Source organism: Melospiza melodia, chromosome 5, assembly GCF_035770615.1.
Source record: "Melospiza melodia melodia isolate bMelMel2 chromosome 5, bMelMel2.pri, whole genome shotgun sequence".
Taxonomy (NCBI): Eukaryota; Metazoa; Chordata; class Aves; order Passeriformes; family Passerellidae; genus Melospiza; species Melospiza melodia.
This window is the reverse complement of record NC_086198.1, coordinates 68,688,541-68,707,264: the sequence shown is the minus strand read 5'-3', so window position 1 is coordinate 68,707,264 and position 18,724 is coordinate 68,688,541. Positions and strand designations below refer to the sequence as shown.

At 35.9% G+C, this 18,724-nt stretch overlaps 1 protein-coding gene across 5 annotated transcripts in view; it reads right to left on the bottom strand.

Annotated features, from left to right (window-relative positions):
* Positions 1-18,724, bottom strand: part of DLC1 (DLC1 Rho GTPase activating protein) — a 245,931-nt gene that overhangs the window by 145,151 nt on the left and 82,056 nt on the right. For all 5 annotated transcript variants that reach the window (XM_063157210.1, XM_063157212.1, XM_063157211.1 and 2 more), the window contains exons 3-4: positions 14,568-14,717; positions 12,009-12,149 (exon numbers count right to left, since the gene is read on the bottom strand). In XM_063157210.1, coding sequence (XP_063013280.1) covers positions 12,009-12,149; positions 14,568-14,717 — 291 coding nt within the window. The remainder of the gene's footprint in view (positions 1-12,008; positions 12,150-14,567; positions 14,718-18,724) is intronic.

Sequence of the window (18,724 nt, the reverse complement as noted above, 5' to 3'; positions counted from 1 at the left end):
TACGTGAGAAATCTGCTAAGGAGTTTTTTTTCCTTTCCTAAGAATAGAGGTTTTAAAAAACCCTGAAAACCCTAAGTATGTTGAAATATCACTCAGTGCTGGCAACAGAAAAACTAGATCTTTCTTGAATTGCTTTTGTATTGGCAAAGCAGCAAAAGAAGAATTAGACAAATTACATGTGACTGTGTAACAAATCTCTACAATGAGCCAACACGGTTCTGTTTTAATGGTTTGAAAGCTTGATATGAAATTGGCTCTATCACTTTCTGTCATGTTTTTTTCTATCTGCCTTAAAACTATCACCCCGTGGATTCTCCAATCAGATACTGAATTGTTGAATTTAATAGTGGAAAATTCAGAATTTTAAATAATAAATATTTTAAATTTAAAATTTTGCTATATGAAAGTTCAATCAGTCTTCCAAGGACACCTATCTCAGTCAATCTTTTGAGGTGTTTTGAAACTCATCACATTTCAAGGGTACAGTATATTTAATCTCACATAATCTTGCATTTACACATTGATACTAGTAAGCTGTGTTCACACTCTGGGGCTGTAGCACTGCAGTTAAAATATGCTGGACTAAGAGTGATGGCTTTGTAAAGAAAGTGCATTCTGCAGGATCACACACTACTGAGTGATTAATGCAATCATCTACTCCACTCCCTTCAATGAAATTAAACCCTACTTCATTGCAGTCTTCAGACTCAATGGCCTATAATTCCTTACTAGATGTCTCCCATGTGCAGTTTTTTGTCACCTATCAAACTACTGTGGAAGAATAAGCTGGGAAGCTTATTATCCAGTGCCATTCTGTCTTCTCAGAGTGGGAATCCATATTGGAAAGATATGAGATCCTTTGACCTTCATAACTTTGGGAGGTCAAAGGATCTCATATCTTTCCATCTCAAGCAGTACCTTGCTTGCCTTTCTGTATTCTTCATGGCAATACTTTGCTATTATTTTCTATGTAATATGTGGAGTATTATTTAAAATACAGTAATCATATTTCACCATTTATTGGGTGGTAGGATAGAGGGAGTATCAGGTACCATTACAGGTTGCCTGGATTTTACTTCTGTTTTAAAACAGGGATAGTACAAAAATGTCATAAAGACAGTTTGGTTAGAGAAGGTAAATAGAACAAACTTTCAGAGCACAAACTATGTATTTTACAAAAGAGAAAAAAACACCTTTGCTAATCTCTGTGTAACATAGAAAGGTTCTTCAGTTAGTCTGAAGAAAATAAAAAAGTGGCAACACACTGGAATGTACAGTTTCTATTTATAGAAAGCCCCACTAACTAGAAGCCCATGCCATTCAATTAACAATTTACAACACCTTCATTGAACAGTGCACTGCAGAAAGTGGAAGGTTGTTTCATTTCTGTATTTCCAGACGCGTGTCATTTCCAACCCCATATTTAATAGTGTGTAACTGCCTGAAGGGGAGAGATCAGAATGTGTGGCATGTCTCACTGAGAGGAATTTTATGCATTAAAAAACCCCAAACCACACTCTTTCAACTATTAAACAGCTAACCAAATTCCTTGCTTCTACCCTGGCTTTGAAGTCCAAAAAAAAAAAAAAAAAAAAAAGGAAAAAAAAAAAAAAAGAAAAAAAAAGAAAAAAGGAAAGACAAGAAAAGGAAAAGGGAAAGTAAGCAAGCAAGCAAGAAGTGAGACATGGAAGAGAGAGTGAGAGAGAGACAGGAAGAAGGAGAGCTCAGGAGGAAGAAAATTCCTTATAAGAGAGGTATATGTAAAGGGCAAAAAGAAAAGGTTTTCCATGATGTCACTCACAGCATGTCTGTGTCTGGAAAAGTACTTGAAAAGGCAGACAGGGATTTATTCCATTTCAGTAATGCAAACTATTCATGCTACGTTTTCAAACCATTTTCCAGAAGTAAAGAATACAGGGTACAAGACATAAAAGAAGATAATTATTTATTCACCAACAAACTGATTGACCAAGCTAAGCTGACACTTTAGGAATTGTCATTTCCTCTTTACTTTTCAGAAACCTTTTTTTTTACCCCCAGTTTCCTCCTGGTTTAGAGTCTATTCCCTCCCCCCACCCTGCTTCTTGCTTTTTTCTTCTCTCATCTATCATTCCCTTAAAGAAGCTGATGCAAGGTTTTTTCCTTCTTTCTTTATGTGAGTGCTTCTACTTTCCTGTGCTCTCCATCTACTGGCAGAAAGATTAAACAGTTGTCACTGTTTTTCTTACTCAAATTCTGTCTTCATTCCCTCGTTCTGTGGTCCTTTATTTGTCTTGGACTCAAGCCTGAAATTCTTTCTTGGATAAAACACAGGAAATTCTCACAAAAGACATATTTACATATTACATTGTTTCTTTCCCCTTTAATACAGCTTTCCTTTCTTGAGGTTTTGCATATTCTCCCTTCAACTAAATACACATTATTCCCCTCCCCCTCTCCTCCCCCCCAAATCACACTTAAAATAACCACAACTGCAAGCAGAGACGTGAATTTATGGAGTCTGAATTCAATACCAGCAAGACTGACAGTGTAAACAATTATTAGTGGTGTCCTTGTCCCCCAGGGGCACTGGTCCTCAGTCCATGGCTGGGAAAACATCAAATACCCATCTTTGCACTAAGTGCCAATATTCTACCCGGTTCAATTCACAGGTAGACTGGTTGTCCAGCTGTATATTAGAGGAGAAGAAATTCAGATGCTTATAGAAATAAGCAAGATTGTGGCTGCTCATTCCACAGCCATTCCAGTGATCTTATTGGGAGTGATCTGGTGAAAGACAGCCATGGAATATGCAGGAGGCAAACTGTACTTTGGAGCAGGGCTGGTACAATTTGGTGAAAGTAACTCTACTGACTTTATGCAAGATGCAGAGCCAGAGTAAAAGTCAGAAAGGTGGAAAATGCAAAGAAAATAAAAGGAATACTGGAGAAAATGAAAAAAAAAAAAAAGAAGAAAGAGAATAAAGGATGAAGGAAGAAGAAAGAAAGAAGAAAGAAGAAACCAAAAGAGGAAAAAGGAAAAAAAAAAAACAAAAGGAAGAAACAGGAAAAAATACACTTTAATGATTCAGGAGCATAGTTAAGTTAAAGTAAATAATAATTTTAAAATAATTCTGATCTTTCCTGTTTTTATATATACTACTATGACAAAAGGGATTTAAATTTCATAATATCTCAATATAGGCCAAAATCCCATCAAGCACCAAACTTTTGGATATGAATAATAGAGGATTACTTAAAAAGAGTTTTACAGTAACACTACTTTATAATAAATAGAACAATTCCTATCTTATCATGACAACTTTTTTAATATTAGTTTAAATGGTCACTAATAGGTAACACTTTGGAGTTAACTGTTAGTGACTATAGTTAACACACCAGATACACAAAGCAGTAGGTTTCTCAGTAATTTTTTGGCAGCTCAGATATGATTGCCTGTTGTCATTGTGTATCTCACCTGCTTTACATAGCAGTACTTGCATGGGACAGTTGGGTGGTTTGAACTCCTTCCTCGAATCACATAAAGGAGGAAACAGAAACAACTGCACCACTGAACCTAAGCATTATCTTACAAATCAGCTCCTGAAATGACACTATTTTTTCCCGTCTTCAAAACATTCTGTTTTTTCTGTTCTGAATTGCTGAGTGATAAGGTAAAGGCTCTCAATCACAAGACAGTCTTAAATCCATGCTGTTTAGTTTGACTACTTTCTCTCCCAGTGATCTAAGTCCTTGGAGGTGGGATAAGTACTCTCAGAGTCTGATAGAGATACAATGGATTTCTTCATAGAACAACCCAAAATTAAAACTAAAGGCGTCCTTGGCAAATTATGAGGTAATAAAAAAATTCAGCATCCAACAACAGTTTGTCTCAGCTGAAAGTCCTGTCCAACATTCTTGGGCTGCATAAAGTTGCAGCCGTCACCTATTGGTCTGTTGGCAAAAGATTCATGTTTTTTTTCATGGCTTTAAAGCCCTTTATCCCCAGTTCTCACTAAATTTGTAACCTAGCTTCCGCAACAAGTCTCCAAGTTCTCTTGCTTTCCATCCCTTCATACTGTCCAGCAAGGGGACCTACTGACCCTTTCTGAAAGCCTACTCCAGGTGATTTTGAAGGTATCTTGAGTTATCACTGAATAGGATGGAAATAGTCACAAATGTATACATACTTCCTTTTCTGTGGTGTTTATGAAAGGCTTTCACACAGAACAGTTTTTTTCCTCATTTCGGCATGGATCTTCAATGGTGTTTCAAGGAATTACATCATTAAAATCGTTATGCTAGTCTGCATGTGATATGCTTAATCCCCCATCACATCCTCCAATTGTTTCCTTTCAAAGAGGTAGAATTCTAAAAAAAGCAAGATGTAGAGATGTAATAACTGATGCAATATATCTCAGTACAATTTTAACAGGAAATTTCAGATTCCTTCTTTTCAACAGCTTCCTAGAAATGTTTGGCATTTATTACTTGCTGTGAAAGGCTCTATCAGGCATGAAAGAGAGAAGGCATGTGTCACTAGGAGAACTTATGTTGAGATAAAACTCAGTGCAAGAGAACAGCTTCCATGTAAAAGAAATAGCCCAGTAAGGGCTTCCAGGTACAGCTGTCAGTGTGGTTCAGAACATGTCTGTGGCTGTTTTGGATCCATGTAGGCTACTTTCCACTCATTAGACGTCCAGTAGACTAGAAGATGTGAAAAAAACCATGGAAATCCTAATGACAAACTGATAACTGATGATAATGTGCACCATCAGTTGTTTTGATGAGTTATAAACATTTTCCCAGAAAAATTCTTAAGCACGTTTTGAGATCATTTTACTTTTAAATTCCAAAATATCAGTGATGTTCACAGAATTAATCCTTGAAGAAGATTGTCCCTTGTTTTTAAGAAATAGTGATTACTTGCTGTGTACCTCACCTTTCCAATCACCATTTCCTAAGGTGATCATTTTTACTAGTGTTGGCTGATACTAAAAATAATGCAATTCCATACAGATGTATACACCTCTGCATTGTAGCAATTTAAACAACAACAACAAATTATTAATAAAACTCTTCTGTGCTTAGTGTATTTTGGTTTTTTTCAGACAAATAAATTATGAATGCCACTGACATTAAGAAGCAATTTATATAAGTTGCAGCAATTTTGCACTCACAGCCTTCTAATTGAAAATGATTTAAGAATTTTGCCCATCTTTCCACATGCATGCAACAAGAACGCCATACTCCATCTCAGAATTGAAAGTCTTCAATGCAGAAATGCACTATATAGATTACATACTGACAGGGAAATTTTACAAAGTTTTTTTTTTTTAATAATGATATAAATGTCATGTATGCTTTTCTTGGCTGGTGCTGAAAAAGAGTTAAAATTTCATACTGACATGCAGTTAAAAACATTTAAGCAACTTCAGGGAAAAAAGGGAAACTTGGTAGGGATTCAACCCAATCCATATGGAGGAGTACAGAAGACAGACTTGAACTAAACTTATCAGGCATTAAAATTGGACAACAAATGGGAACATTTCATGCAGTGGCATTCAGAATGTATAGTCATGGAAAGTAAAGCCCAGCAAACTGAAAAAAATTTAGGCTTGACCAGCTTCATATGAGAGTTGTTTAACAAAAAAAAATGCTGATATCCTGACATTCTATCTTGCACAAGAGGAGAATGTTTATGATGAATTTTCAAGTGCAAATGTTTTGTTTTCTTTCTTCTCAGGTGTATGTCTAATGTAGGAGGCTAAATCCCTGTCCTCAACAATGCTGGTCTGCAAAATCAGAATGTGTGTGATAAAACAAAGTACTCAACATAATGTTAAGGCAGGCCCATCTAAAATTTGCTATTCAGTGTGCTTTGAAAGTTCTTCAGGCTCTTTGTCTTAAACCAAGGGAACATCAATGTCCACCCACTGTTACCATCACCGTAACATTTAAGTTAACCCTTTAACCTAATGGTTCTAAATAGCTTTTGGAAGACGTCATTTGCTCATAATTTTCATCTGTAATGTTCCATTAAATGAGACAGTTTAGACATATCCACAAACCACTGGAAGGAGACAAGACTGCCAGGAGACTTATCTATGTGTCGTCATGAGAAGCATCTTTTTGCTGGAAAGAGGTGCAAATAACTAAACAGGTTATTTTATCCATGTGTAGTAGATTAAAAAAACCCTTTTTACCCACTTGCCAATTGATGTCTGCATATTTCTTTAGTTTTCCAATATAAACATTGCATTGTGAACAACTTCTAAGTCAATAAGTGACTTAGAAATTTTCACTTACAGTTTTTTCTTCAGTCAAAGCATTTTGTTATCAAGTTGCAATATGTAATTTCTAAATATAAACTAAAAATAGACTATGGTAATTAATTTTGATCATTAAACCTTTTAACTGGCATAATGCCCTAATTCTGCCTATGCCCAAGTGCTTGATGTCCCCTGTGCAGTGCCCTTCATCTAAAAGAGCAAAACACCAGGTGGCAGCAGACAGTGAAAAAATGTACTTTACATTTCTAGCACAATTAGTGATGTTACAGCTGAAGAAGTCATAAACTTTTTCTTCAGTTTATAAAAAATGATTATCAAAACCAACCAGATGGAGACAGTGTTGAAGAGAGTGTCAGCAACTCTACAAAAGCCAGAAAACATGAGAAAAAAACCCAGTATATAAGCATAGCTGCTATAAACAAGTTGCAAGAAGAGACAGAAGTGTTAATGTACAACTTGACATCTTGGCAAGTCTCAGAAGTCCTCATGCTTAGCACTTCAGAAGCTGGGTGTTTATTTAGATTACCAATATTTTGTTGGGGTTGAACTTAGAACCGAGAGCAGATAGCCTAATATGTGTATTTCCTGGGCTATGCTGTACCTGTATAAAATTGCAAACCTTTCATTGCATTGTGATTTTACACTGATCACTCAGATTTCAATACTGAGGTTGAGAGAAACCTCAGTGTTGAATCCTGAGTGATCAGTGAGAGAAAAAGGGGGAGAGAGAGAGAGAGAGAGACTGTCCCTGAACAAAGCGAAGGTGACACCTGTCAAAGATGTCATAACTGGATTCAGTGATGTTGCTTCAAATTGTAGGATAACCCCCAACCACCCCCCCCCAAAAAAAAAAGCTCACCTTTAAGATTTATAGTGCTTAAAAGACTCCACAGAACAAAAAGCTCTGTCATTTCATTTGAGATAAAATAAGTACACTTAGGATTATCATAGGAAGAGATACTTAGAATAGAGATTCCTTTGGGGAACAATACCAAGTCAAAGAAAATTTTTGAGAAGTTCATACAACAAATACAGTATAATCCTGCTGTTTTCTTATATGTGATTGGCAAATGTAACTTCATGGAATTTTACCTTTTGTATGCTAAAATAACAAGTTGTTAGCATTCAAATGAAATTGTGATTGTGTGAAAACTTAATTCCATAATTCCCTTACCTTGGTTGTCTAAACCACTTTCTTTTAAACATAGATATGAAAGACAATACTAAATTAATCAACTTGATCAGGCATTGAGAAGAGTTTTCTCATCTTGTATTCATAAAATATTTAAGTTTTAAAGAAAGAGTATTTGAATTAATGTTGCACAGTAAGGATCTTTCTCCCTGATGCTTACCAGATTAACTTTCAGTTAATTCCATTTGCCCGAATGAGTAAAATAAGAATTCAAGGAATGCTATAATGGCAGAAAATTTAGAAAAGTTATAAGAGGACTTTGATAAATAAACAAATATAGCATAAAAGTATCATTCAGAGACCAAAATCTACCACTTTTCAAATTGCATAACCCATTTCTAAAGGTTTGTCAGCACAAATGCACTGACATATTCTGTATGTTTGCATACCTCATAGTTCACTGAATTTACAATATAGCCTAATGCAGTAGGAAATGTAAACATTTCAAATCCTTGGAATAATTTGATAATTCTCTGTCATTAATATTTAATTTTAAATCAAGCTTTCCTTGTACTTACAATAAATTTTATCTTCTTTCATAATTAAAAATAAGTGTAGTTAAGTAGCAAGAAACTTGAACTCTTTCTTAATCTACAAATCTCAAAATTATTTTTCACAAAATGAGTTTGCTTTCTTTAAAAGGCTCAAATTTTAAAAAACATGATTATGGTAAATTATTTTAATGTATAAATTTATTATTTTAATGTATAAAATTAAAAATTTGCAAATCTGCCATCTAGATAATACAAGTTTTGTCCCAGTCCAGTAACAAGATTTGTGAAAGTGGACTCCTGAACTCAGCCAAGGCTTCAGGGATACCAGCAGCTATGCCTGAAGCCCATTCCAGTGCTCAGCCAGACTAGGTAATTTTATACTTGCAGGCATAACTGATGTCTTAAATCACTTTGAGAATTGAATGCATCTTAAATGAGTCATTATAGCTAATCTGAAGAACAATCTGTTCCTAGGTACCAGCTATTCTGGTGATAATAGATGCCTGATTACCTTTGTACAGTGTGATTAAGGTTAACTTGGACACTGTTGAAGCAGGAGGGATAAAACTGCCAAGACAAGGAGTAGAAAATAATCATGGCTGGTTTTTTTTCCACCTGAACAGAAAATAAACATGCTTTGCAGAGCAGATGTTCAAGGACAAGATTTTGGCCACAACTTTTAGGCCTTAGTTGCTGCTGTCCTTTAGCCAATTTTTTGTACAGAGGAAGTAAAAAAAAAGGACAATGATTATTGATTCAAGTTTTCTTTAACTGATTAGCTTTTAACTGGGCATTGGAGAAGGATATGGTAACTTGCTTTTAGTCATTAAAACACATTCTGAGTACTGTAGTCCCATGTTGTTTCTATAATAATAAAACCACATTTAAAAATAAATAATTTCTGGTCTTTATTGTTAAGAATATTTTATTGTCCTAATGTATAGCATCGGTTTGTGGAAGGCAATGGCATGTAGAATATTTACATTCCTTTCTTTCTAAAGACACTCTTTTTCCAGTGTTTCTCATGGCCACTGGGGCAAAAGACTGTTGATTTCTTATTTTTTTAGCTTGATTTCAACTCTCATGTGATTAGTGCTAGCCAAGTGTATATCCTCAATGTTAATATACAAAAATCTTTGTTCATTTTGGAGACTGATTAATAAACCCACAGAACATAAAAATGTGCTAATTATAGCAGCATGAATTTTTTTCACTCTGTAAATGTAAGTAACATAAAGATGCCAAAACCATTTCTTAGTTTCCCATCCTAAATTATGTAGGAACTGTATCTATTCAGTCACATGAATCCTTATTTTTGCAAGGATTGTCCATATAAGCACCTTTCCAAACATGTACAATTTGTGGTTCAAAGGCCCTGTTGGTCACTTGCTGCTATTTCACCCTGACCATGAGGTATAACAGTGGCATCCTAAATTTAGGATGGAGGTTATTCAGCTGTGTGCTTCTCATGAGCCCAAAATACCAAGTACATCTGCATATCAAAGGCCTTCATGCTGCACCCTGCAGACTCCTAGAGAAGCCTTTCCACAATGTTCTGTGGAGAATCCTGTTTTTCCTTGTGTTGCCTGCGTTCAGTAAGGATTTCTCTGTGTGTGTGAGCATGCAGTGGGTGCTTACACATAGGGATATGTACTGTACACAGGCATTTACACTGACAAGAATGGGTTTGACTATCCAAAGTGAACCTTCACAAAATGTTACACAACTTGTGCATAATTGGCATAGAATATTCTAATTGACATTGTATTTTAAATGCAATTCTTGTTTAACATTTTATAAAATCTTCTTGTGAAAATTTAAAATATCCTGCTTTCCATAAACCAAGGAGTGAATAATTTCCACTAGGGCTATCAAACCAAATTATGCTTATGGATATCCCAACATATTTTCACACTGTTTGAAATAGTTTGGTTTAAATCCATATAAAGCTGAATGAATATGAATGGACATGGTTTGTCTGTACACAAAATTACTGTATCCTGTGTAGTTAATATCTTCTACAATTTTTTTTTATCAGGAACTAGATCCAGATTCATGTCTCCCTGCCCTGCCTTGGTATTCCCACTACTCAGGTCTGCATATGATGTGGTGTTTAACTTTACAGTCTGACTTTGATGCAGTCAACTGTTTGTTATAGTTTGTTTAAAAATACCACAAATCATTCCATAATATAACTAATCACCCTTGCACTCTTGTTTACATACTATTAATAAACACAACAAAAGAAGTTGTCCTTGGAGTCTAAGCATCTGGAACCCTCAGAGATCGGCAGTTACAAACTCCAAAAAGGGAGCAAAATCTTTGAAACAGCCCATTCCTATTAAAAAGTAGCTCACTGAGTTTCAAGTGCAAAATAATTTTATTCCTATAGCTAGTCTGACAAAACAATCCCCAAATAAAATCCAAATCAAACCTAGAAAAACAAAATCAAAACAAAAAATTCCCCAAACTCCAAAAGTTCCCTTTATAGACAGAACACCACATTGTGGGTTTTCAGAGGAGATCACTACATGGATTGCTACAGGGTAGGAGGAGTTGCAGACTGCAAAACTTTAGAAGACAGATGTGTTTGGAAAAAAATTAACTTCACTCATAAAAATTTATAAAATTATATAATAAAATAACAATAGCATATATGCTCAGCATGATATATTAATCAGAGAAAAAGTCACAAAAATACTTGCTGAAGCTGAATTAACACATAATATCTAACTCTCAGGAAGTGATCCACACTTCTGCAAGGCCAGGTGTCAAGAGTTCTCCAAATACTAGCAGAAACACAGAAATTCAAAAGGGACGTTTAATACCTTAAAAAGTTAAAAAGTTTCTGGGTGCTTCTCAGGGTCTGGTAAAATGGAATATCACCTTCCAGAATAACATATGTACTTATTTGAGAATTTGCTGCTATGTATGCAGTGACAGAGTGCAGAGCTCTCTATCTGCTATAATTATGCACTGATGATAAATTACAAGTGAATTTATTTTTGTACAAGTGAACAATCCCAAATGTAAATGTTTATTAGAACTTCTGTTAGCCACAATCTAAAACATTAGTTAACTTGCTATTATTGTAATACAAGTGGCAGGTGGCTTCTATTTTACTTTTTATAGACTTGCTCTAAACATATATTTATGCTAGCTACATTTTCATTTTAATATTTTATCCTAGATTTTCTGCTGGTCTGGTAACTGGAAACATTTCAATAAGTGAACAGATGGAGTAGGAGTTATGCTAAGACTTTTCAGCATACGCAAAACTTAGAAGTCTAGATTTCTGTGCTTCTTGAGGCATGGAAATAGCAAGTTCAAGAGGGAACAGACAGTGTACCAGGAGTTCCTAGGACATCTGAGCATTTCTGCACACGTTGACGGCTGAAACATTATGAAGAAGAATTCTTCAAAAGATAGAAAACAGCAAAAGAAAGAACCATGCTTCTAATAGTTTTGTGTATCTATGAAGGAATATAGAAGGAGGTTTCTTGCCATATCTGAACTCTCAGGCCAGCCTTTCCTCACCACCTAGAATGCACTGGGACTAGCAGAAAAGCGTCTGCTGGTTCAGAGGTTCCCCTTTGTCCTAAGGAAGCACCCGGAACCACTCACCAAATTTTGCCTTAGAATGGCCTTCTCAGATCAGTAGGGTAGTAGATACCTTCGAGAGGACCAGGATGACTGGGCTTGAACAACTAAATCAGCCACAATTTTTCTCTGGCAGAACCTTTCATGAGATTTAGGAAATGTTCTGAGTGATACCACTTCCTAAACAGCATTGCTGCCTTAAATTATTTTCTCATGTAAAAACACAGCTTATTGTAATCATCAGCTGTTAATAGTGTATTTTTAAATGTGAAACTTCTAGTATTGTTTGCCACTAAAATATCCCTTTGAGACCACTTTCATTTTTTTTCCTAAGTGTCACACACATTCTGTTGTACAATCCAAGTAATGAACTGTATAATATTTTTTAACTTCACTTCCAGTCTGGAATAATGAGAGAAGTTTAAAAAAAAAATATAACCTTTGTACTCACCCCAGCCTTTGGTTTAGCTCCAGAGCCAGCTACTGAAGAGGGAGATGCTAGGTCAGGAACATGGATATTAGAAGACAAGTTAGTCTGTGACTGATTTACTGAAGCAACATCCGCTCCACTTTCAGAACCAGATTCAACGTCCTGTAGAAAAATTTTGCAAGTCTCTTTAGTAAATGTGAAATAAAATCATATTTCTGCTAAATAATGAAAATATTTAGGCAAGCTCACTTAAATACATATGCTTGCTGTATTTTTCAATGTGGTGATTTGCATTAGTTGCTGTTCTGAAATTATAAATCACTACTAACATCAAAGCTAAATGGTAGAATGCAAGGTAAGAAAAATCAGTTAAGGATGCGGAAGTTTGGCATTTTTCTCTGATATTCAGTATTTCCTGTGTGCTCCCACCTTCTGTCTCTGCAGCACTGCAGGCTAGTGAACATCTGTAAGCCATTAGGCAGATGAAATGACTTCACCCTCCAGCAGTTTATACAATTCAGAGGTACAGCTCCTCAGTTTTCCTGAATCACCAGACACTTATCAGCCAAATACCATTTCTGGTTAAAATGCCCTTACTTTTAATGACACTGATTACATTCCTTTTCTGAGAATAAAAAGAAGATATACAGTATATTTTATTGTTGAGGAAGTAAAAATTTAGCACATGCTTGATTTACTGCATAGGGTGAGGGCAAGAGATTATACTGTTTGCAGATAAATTGTGGCACTGGCTTCGTGTAGAACCAGCCATATACTGTCAGGATTATTAGATGGGGTGCAGCCTGTATGAATACTGCTACACAGGATGCAAAAAATCTCCTGAACCCTTAATCCCAGAAAACTCCTTGCAGACAAAGCCTCAGTTTCCTTATGCCAGGTTCGTAGAATAGGTGAAATATGGGGCAGAGTCATCTCTGGGGTTCTGCTCCTCATCTGAAAAGATACAGCATCCTTTGATTTGTTAGTTCCAGTTAAGTCTCTGGTCTGCCAAGCCAAAGCTGCCATTTAGACAGATGCCTATATGCCATGTACACGAGTGTATGGTGTTCCGAAAAGCATTAGAAATTAGGGACAAAGCTGGACTCTTGGTAGGACCATGTATTTGAGTCAGATATTTCCTGCCAGTGAGTCATGCAATGTGAAGCAATGGGAAATCCAGCAGAGCCATGGAGCAGCCTCTGGAGCAGTCAGTTTGGCTACAGCTGCTCTCAAAAGTTACTAGTTAGCAGAGCTATGCTGCCACAGTGCACAACCATGATCTCTGCTGCATCACCCAGGTTTTTACATCATATTCAAATGATTTCTTACTATAAAATAAATATGAGCCTGAGCTCAATACCAATATATCTTGAAAAACAGATCTTTTGATCTTCTGGTTCACAACAATCAAAGGTTCAAAAATTCCTAGGAAATCACTGTCCATAGATAGCATATATTCCATGTATGATGCAAGCTGTCCTTCTGCAGAGTTGTTTTGCAGCATGGGAACAGGCACCACCTTCTGATTATCAGGCAAGGTTACTCATACACATTGCCTCTGCTCCCTTGATTGCTGTAAGAAATTAGTTAAAGTGCTGGCATGGATTGGTGAGATATAGAGAACAGATGCCAACACTGTATTTCAGGTTTCCTGTGTCATCAGTGTGTTTAAGGAGATACTGTGAGAACATTGATATTCAGTGGGAAAATGTTTAACCTTGGAAAGTGAAATTATGTTATTTCTTCTAAAAATGACACATTATATAATTTTCAGCTGATCAAACCCGGTGATATACTGGGTTTTCTCACCTACAGACCACTTACTTAGCAATAATGAAGCCTTGCTGTCCAAGGTAAAACTTGCTATTTAAAAGAAAATATCACTAACCAAAAAAATGATACAAATGCTAGTCTAGAGATCTTGGGGCAGTGTTTCTCAGGTTTCTTGAACTGAAAAACAGCTGCAGCACATGTGGGTGAAATTAACAAGAAGCCTGCACAAGAGTACCTTGGATCAGCCATTTCATGTTCTTCAGAGTTACATGTGTAAACATTTTACAGAAAAAAAGAGAGTGCATCCGTCATGTTTGTGAGCTGTCCCATCCCCTCTTGAATTATTCTCAGCAAAGAATGATCCTTTTAAGTGAATAAAAAATCCCCTACAGTAAATAATTCAAGTTCTGCCCAGAATATTACTTTGAATGACTAAGGGCTTTTTTCCTTCCCCAACAGAAATACTCATGTTCCAAGACTGATGTGACCCTGAGCCTGTGCTGACTCTCCATTTACAGTAGGTGATAATTAGAGAGCCAGACATTTTCTGACTCTTGTTGATCCCCTTTTGTTTTATCTGGGAGTTCTGAAGCTCTAATTTATGAGAGGATGCCAAAAGGAAATAATGGATGGCAATATTATTGCCTTCAAAACATGTACATACACACACAAAAAAAAAAAACAAGTCAAATTTTTCACAAAAAGAGCTTTAGTTCTAAACTAAGGAGCTGAAAAATGTGGACTGAAAGAAAAAGGTGAAGCAAAAAGAGATTCTATTTTAGAATAATTATAAAAAATCTTGATTACAGGTATATGCCTTCGTTTGTATGTCGGGGTGCTGGATGGGGAAGAGCCTGCACTGAGAGCATTTTCAATATCCTGGTCAAGCTGGTCCAGTTTCATAATTAACAGCACCATTGAATCCAGTCGTGAACGATCCCGATCTTCTGTTATTTCCTGTGGAACAGAAAATACAACTGTTAAATGTGAAATGTTACTAGTTGGAAAGAACAGCCTTAAATTATGAAAGCTCTGTTTCTTTATTTACCAGGAAAGCACACTAAATAATGAACAGAAATATTTTTTTTTTTAATAATGCTTTTTAAAACCATCTTACTGAGTATTGATGGAATGTACTTCTGAAAAAATATTTTATGTTAATTTTTAATATACATACATTATAGCAATTAAATTTTTTAACAACACAATTTTTTGGAATAAATGCATCATTACCTGGATACACATACTTTCAAAACAGCTATGGATTCTAAACACTTCTTAAAATATTTACCCCAAATTAATTAACTTGATTGTACAAGCACAAATGATGATTCATCTGTGATGGAAACAGGGGACAAGTTCCAAGAGGCCATTTTCCAGCTGAGGATAACCCCAACTTCTTTTCTGTGTGGAACTCACTTGTGTAACTATGTTCTTTTGATTTGTTGCAGAGATTTCTGTCTTGGTTGGAAATTCTTGATACACACGAGGCACATCAGGGTAATAGTGAACACAGCATCAGACATCCTCTGACTCGAAAGAGAACTGGATGACATAAACACCTAGTTTATGTAGTTAATTTCCCTATACTCTGTAGAAAAAGAGGCAGAGCATATCCTCAAAAGTGCAACTCAAAGCAAGATCTCCATCTAGATGGACAAAATAATGCTCTGGAGGAGTTCCTCCCTTTCCCTTTCATATAAAGACTTAACACAAAAGTTAAATAACTAGCCTGCCTCAGAATTCAGGAATGTTAAAACCCTTACTAGTTCCTGTATGGATTTTCATAATTTGAATTTAGAAAATACGAAGTTTCATTAACTTGAGATAATATTTTTAAATCCTGCTCAAGAAATGGATGCAAAGATGTTACAATTGTACCACTGTGCCCAAGAAGTAGGCAATATGTGTCCAAATTAGCCTTTTATTTTATAGTCACTAAACTCTTTTTCAGGCTATACAGAGACGTCTCTTTGCAGAATTCCATTAGCAGGATTTTCATAGACTGCTTCAAAGGCATTGCAAAAAATGAATTAGATGACTCCTGCTAGAATTAAAGGATATGTATATATAAAATAGTCATATAAACCACAGTCGACACGGTCTTTAGGTGGAGATAGATGTGATGGTTACTTAACCCAATGTTAGAGAAGTAGAAATACAAATCTGTCAGTTGATAGCAGAGTTATAAACAATGTACAATGCAAAGGGTTTCTAAAAAAGCTGCTGAGTTTACAGGATCCCCTGATAAATTTGAACTGAGTTTAGAGTGATGGTGAGAGAATACCACGTCAAAATACCTCAGAAATCACCAAAATGGGCTAAGTTTCACTTTCTTCCAAACTGAAAATGCAATGTCCCAAATGATTCGTTCCTACTGCATGGTTCTTCATTTCAGCTGATGTTAAATTGATACCTGAGGTCTACAAATGTCAGAACAGTTATTTCATCTAATCTGCATGCGTACAGAAAGCCCAGTGGAGCAGCTGAGTGTCTGCTAACAGAGTAGACATGATCTCCTTTGTGACAGGGGCCATGTTCTCCATGGTGAGCATGACTGTCGGCAGTTCACGCATCCAGAGGATCCCAGTGCTGTTACTAAACTAGCCTCCTGCACAGTCCCCTCACTGTGTCTTTATTTCTATTGGTTTTGCTTAGAAATACACCACTGTAAAGGCTAATCAACCTCATACTGACCCTGGACTTAAAAAACAGAAATTCACTGCCACGCCACAACAAAGGAAGTGGTGGTGGCTGGGTGGGGGTTTTAAGTTTGTTGGTTTTGTGGTTGGTTTTGGTTTTGCTTTTTTCTCAGGATAGTGAGATATGAGGTATTTCACTCAAAGAAAAAAAAAAGTCTGGCATTTTCCCCTAGCAAATTGTTTGATTCATCATACCAAAATTGTATAAACTCCTTTGCCTGCAGCAAATTGAGAGTGCTGGAGAAGAATCTGCTGAAATGAAGCGGTGGCAAAATATTGCTCAAAGCCTGATACCCAGGCTTGACATAACGTGCTGGCCTTGCAGGGAAACACTGCTTTCAGAAAACAATAATATTATCATTGTGGAATTTAGCTATTCTGTTTAGAAGTCCTAACTTCGTGGTTCTGGCTGATGTTCACATCAACATAAGAAATTTAACATTTTTACTATATTTTCTGTTTTACAACTTACTAAACACCTCTTTGCTGGGGCACTATCAATTTGTTCATATGCAAATCTAAGCATCACACAAAACAATTAACTCATGAAATAAAAAAGTCTAATCCTGAGTTAGAAATTCATCACAACACATAGAACAAATATTATTATAAGATTAATTTATGTTTAGACAGTTTTAGCCTTGGTGGTCTCCAATGAATTTCCAAGAGCTTTATAACCTTCCTATCTTTTTTGTATCTCCCTTTTGTGCATATTCTGGGATTTTATTACTGATGTATGATACGATCAATTGTCAGCAAGGTATTAGCAATTAAATTGTTTTCTTTTGACAACACAGTATTTCCTTTGCTTCCAGTTTTTTCACATTATTTCCCACTGGTAGCTATGTACCTTCCAAATTAGAATGCAAAAAATATAAATTACATTTATAGAATTATACAGAAATCCTACCTTAACCATTATGAACTCAAAACTTGGCCATTAGAAGATGTCTGATCAAAGAAAGCCCTTACAACCTTAATTTCTGCCTTAAGACATTTGCATAGGGCAATTCAGGCATGCAGGAAAAATATAAACAGTAGGTCAAACTCGATATGTTATTTGTCTGGAGATTTTATTTTTAACATGCCTCCACACAAGAAGGAAATCGTTTAGGTCATGAACTGGAAAAAACAATATTTCTTTTAATCTGTATCCTCACTGGTGTGATAAAGAAGCTAATTAAATTTTAATATATCCATATGTTTAGAACAGAAAACATTGTAACTCTTCCTAGAATTAAGGATGCTTGAATTATTTGAATTATTGCCTGAATTATAAACCCCAAATATTTTTACAAGAAAGAAAACAGTCTACAAGTCCTGTTGCTATCATCAGTAAACAATGTTGATAGAATGAAAATATTTTTGAGAACATGCCTGCAAATGAGATTTAGCCAGTTTTTTTAGCTTTTGTGAATTTGGATCTCATATCATTATTGACAAGAATAACACTACAGTTTCCCACTATGTACTCCTATGTCTTCAAGTGCTTGCATGTCCTTTCACTACCAAGTTGCAACGTGTGAGAAGACCTGGGAATTTCTGAATCTACTATTCTCTACACATGTTATAATTGTTATTTTGAACACTTGATGAATAAAAACCCCTGTATGAAGCCAGCATTAATCAGAGTATTTCTGGAAAGAAGTTACCCCCTCCTTTTTATTTATAGTTTCAAGAATTTCATACCCATACTAGCAATACATTACAATTACTTTAACCAACTCAAACAGAAGAAACCAATTAAAGGGTATGACCCTAAATTTGGATTTAAAATACCCATTCTGTTTTATCCAGGCATGGGAAAATGGAGTTGGATGTATTTCACTTCCTTGCTGTCTTAAACCCTGTATTTCTCCAAATGTGTTGCCTTTCCCCTCTGGCCACTGTTTTACATCACACACACACAGTCCCCACTGCAGTCCCTTTTCCCACATACCTCTTTTGGTTGACTAGAGCTGAAGCAAAGGATACCTTTTGAAAAGGGTGTAGACTGTTAAAATAGGTGCAAAACCTATTTTAATTTTCATGGCAAAAATTTTGTACAGAAAAAAATCGGTACTCAAAAACTAAGTTTGTGTTCTCTCCTATCACCTTCAGGGGGATTGAGTCACTCCCTCCTTCCCTGGAGGTTCTCCCTTTGAAAGCATCTGCTGATTTCCAGACTGGGCAGACCCTCCCCGTGCCAGCGCAGTCCTCTGTGGTTAAGGAGGGGAGAGAATATCCCACTCTAAACATTCCCCTTCTAGGGCCATCAGGGCA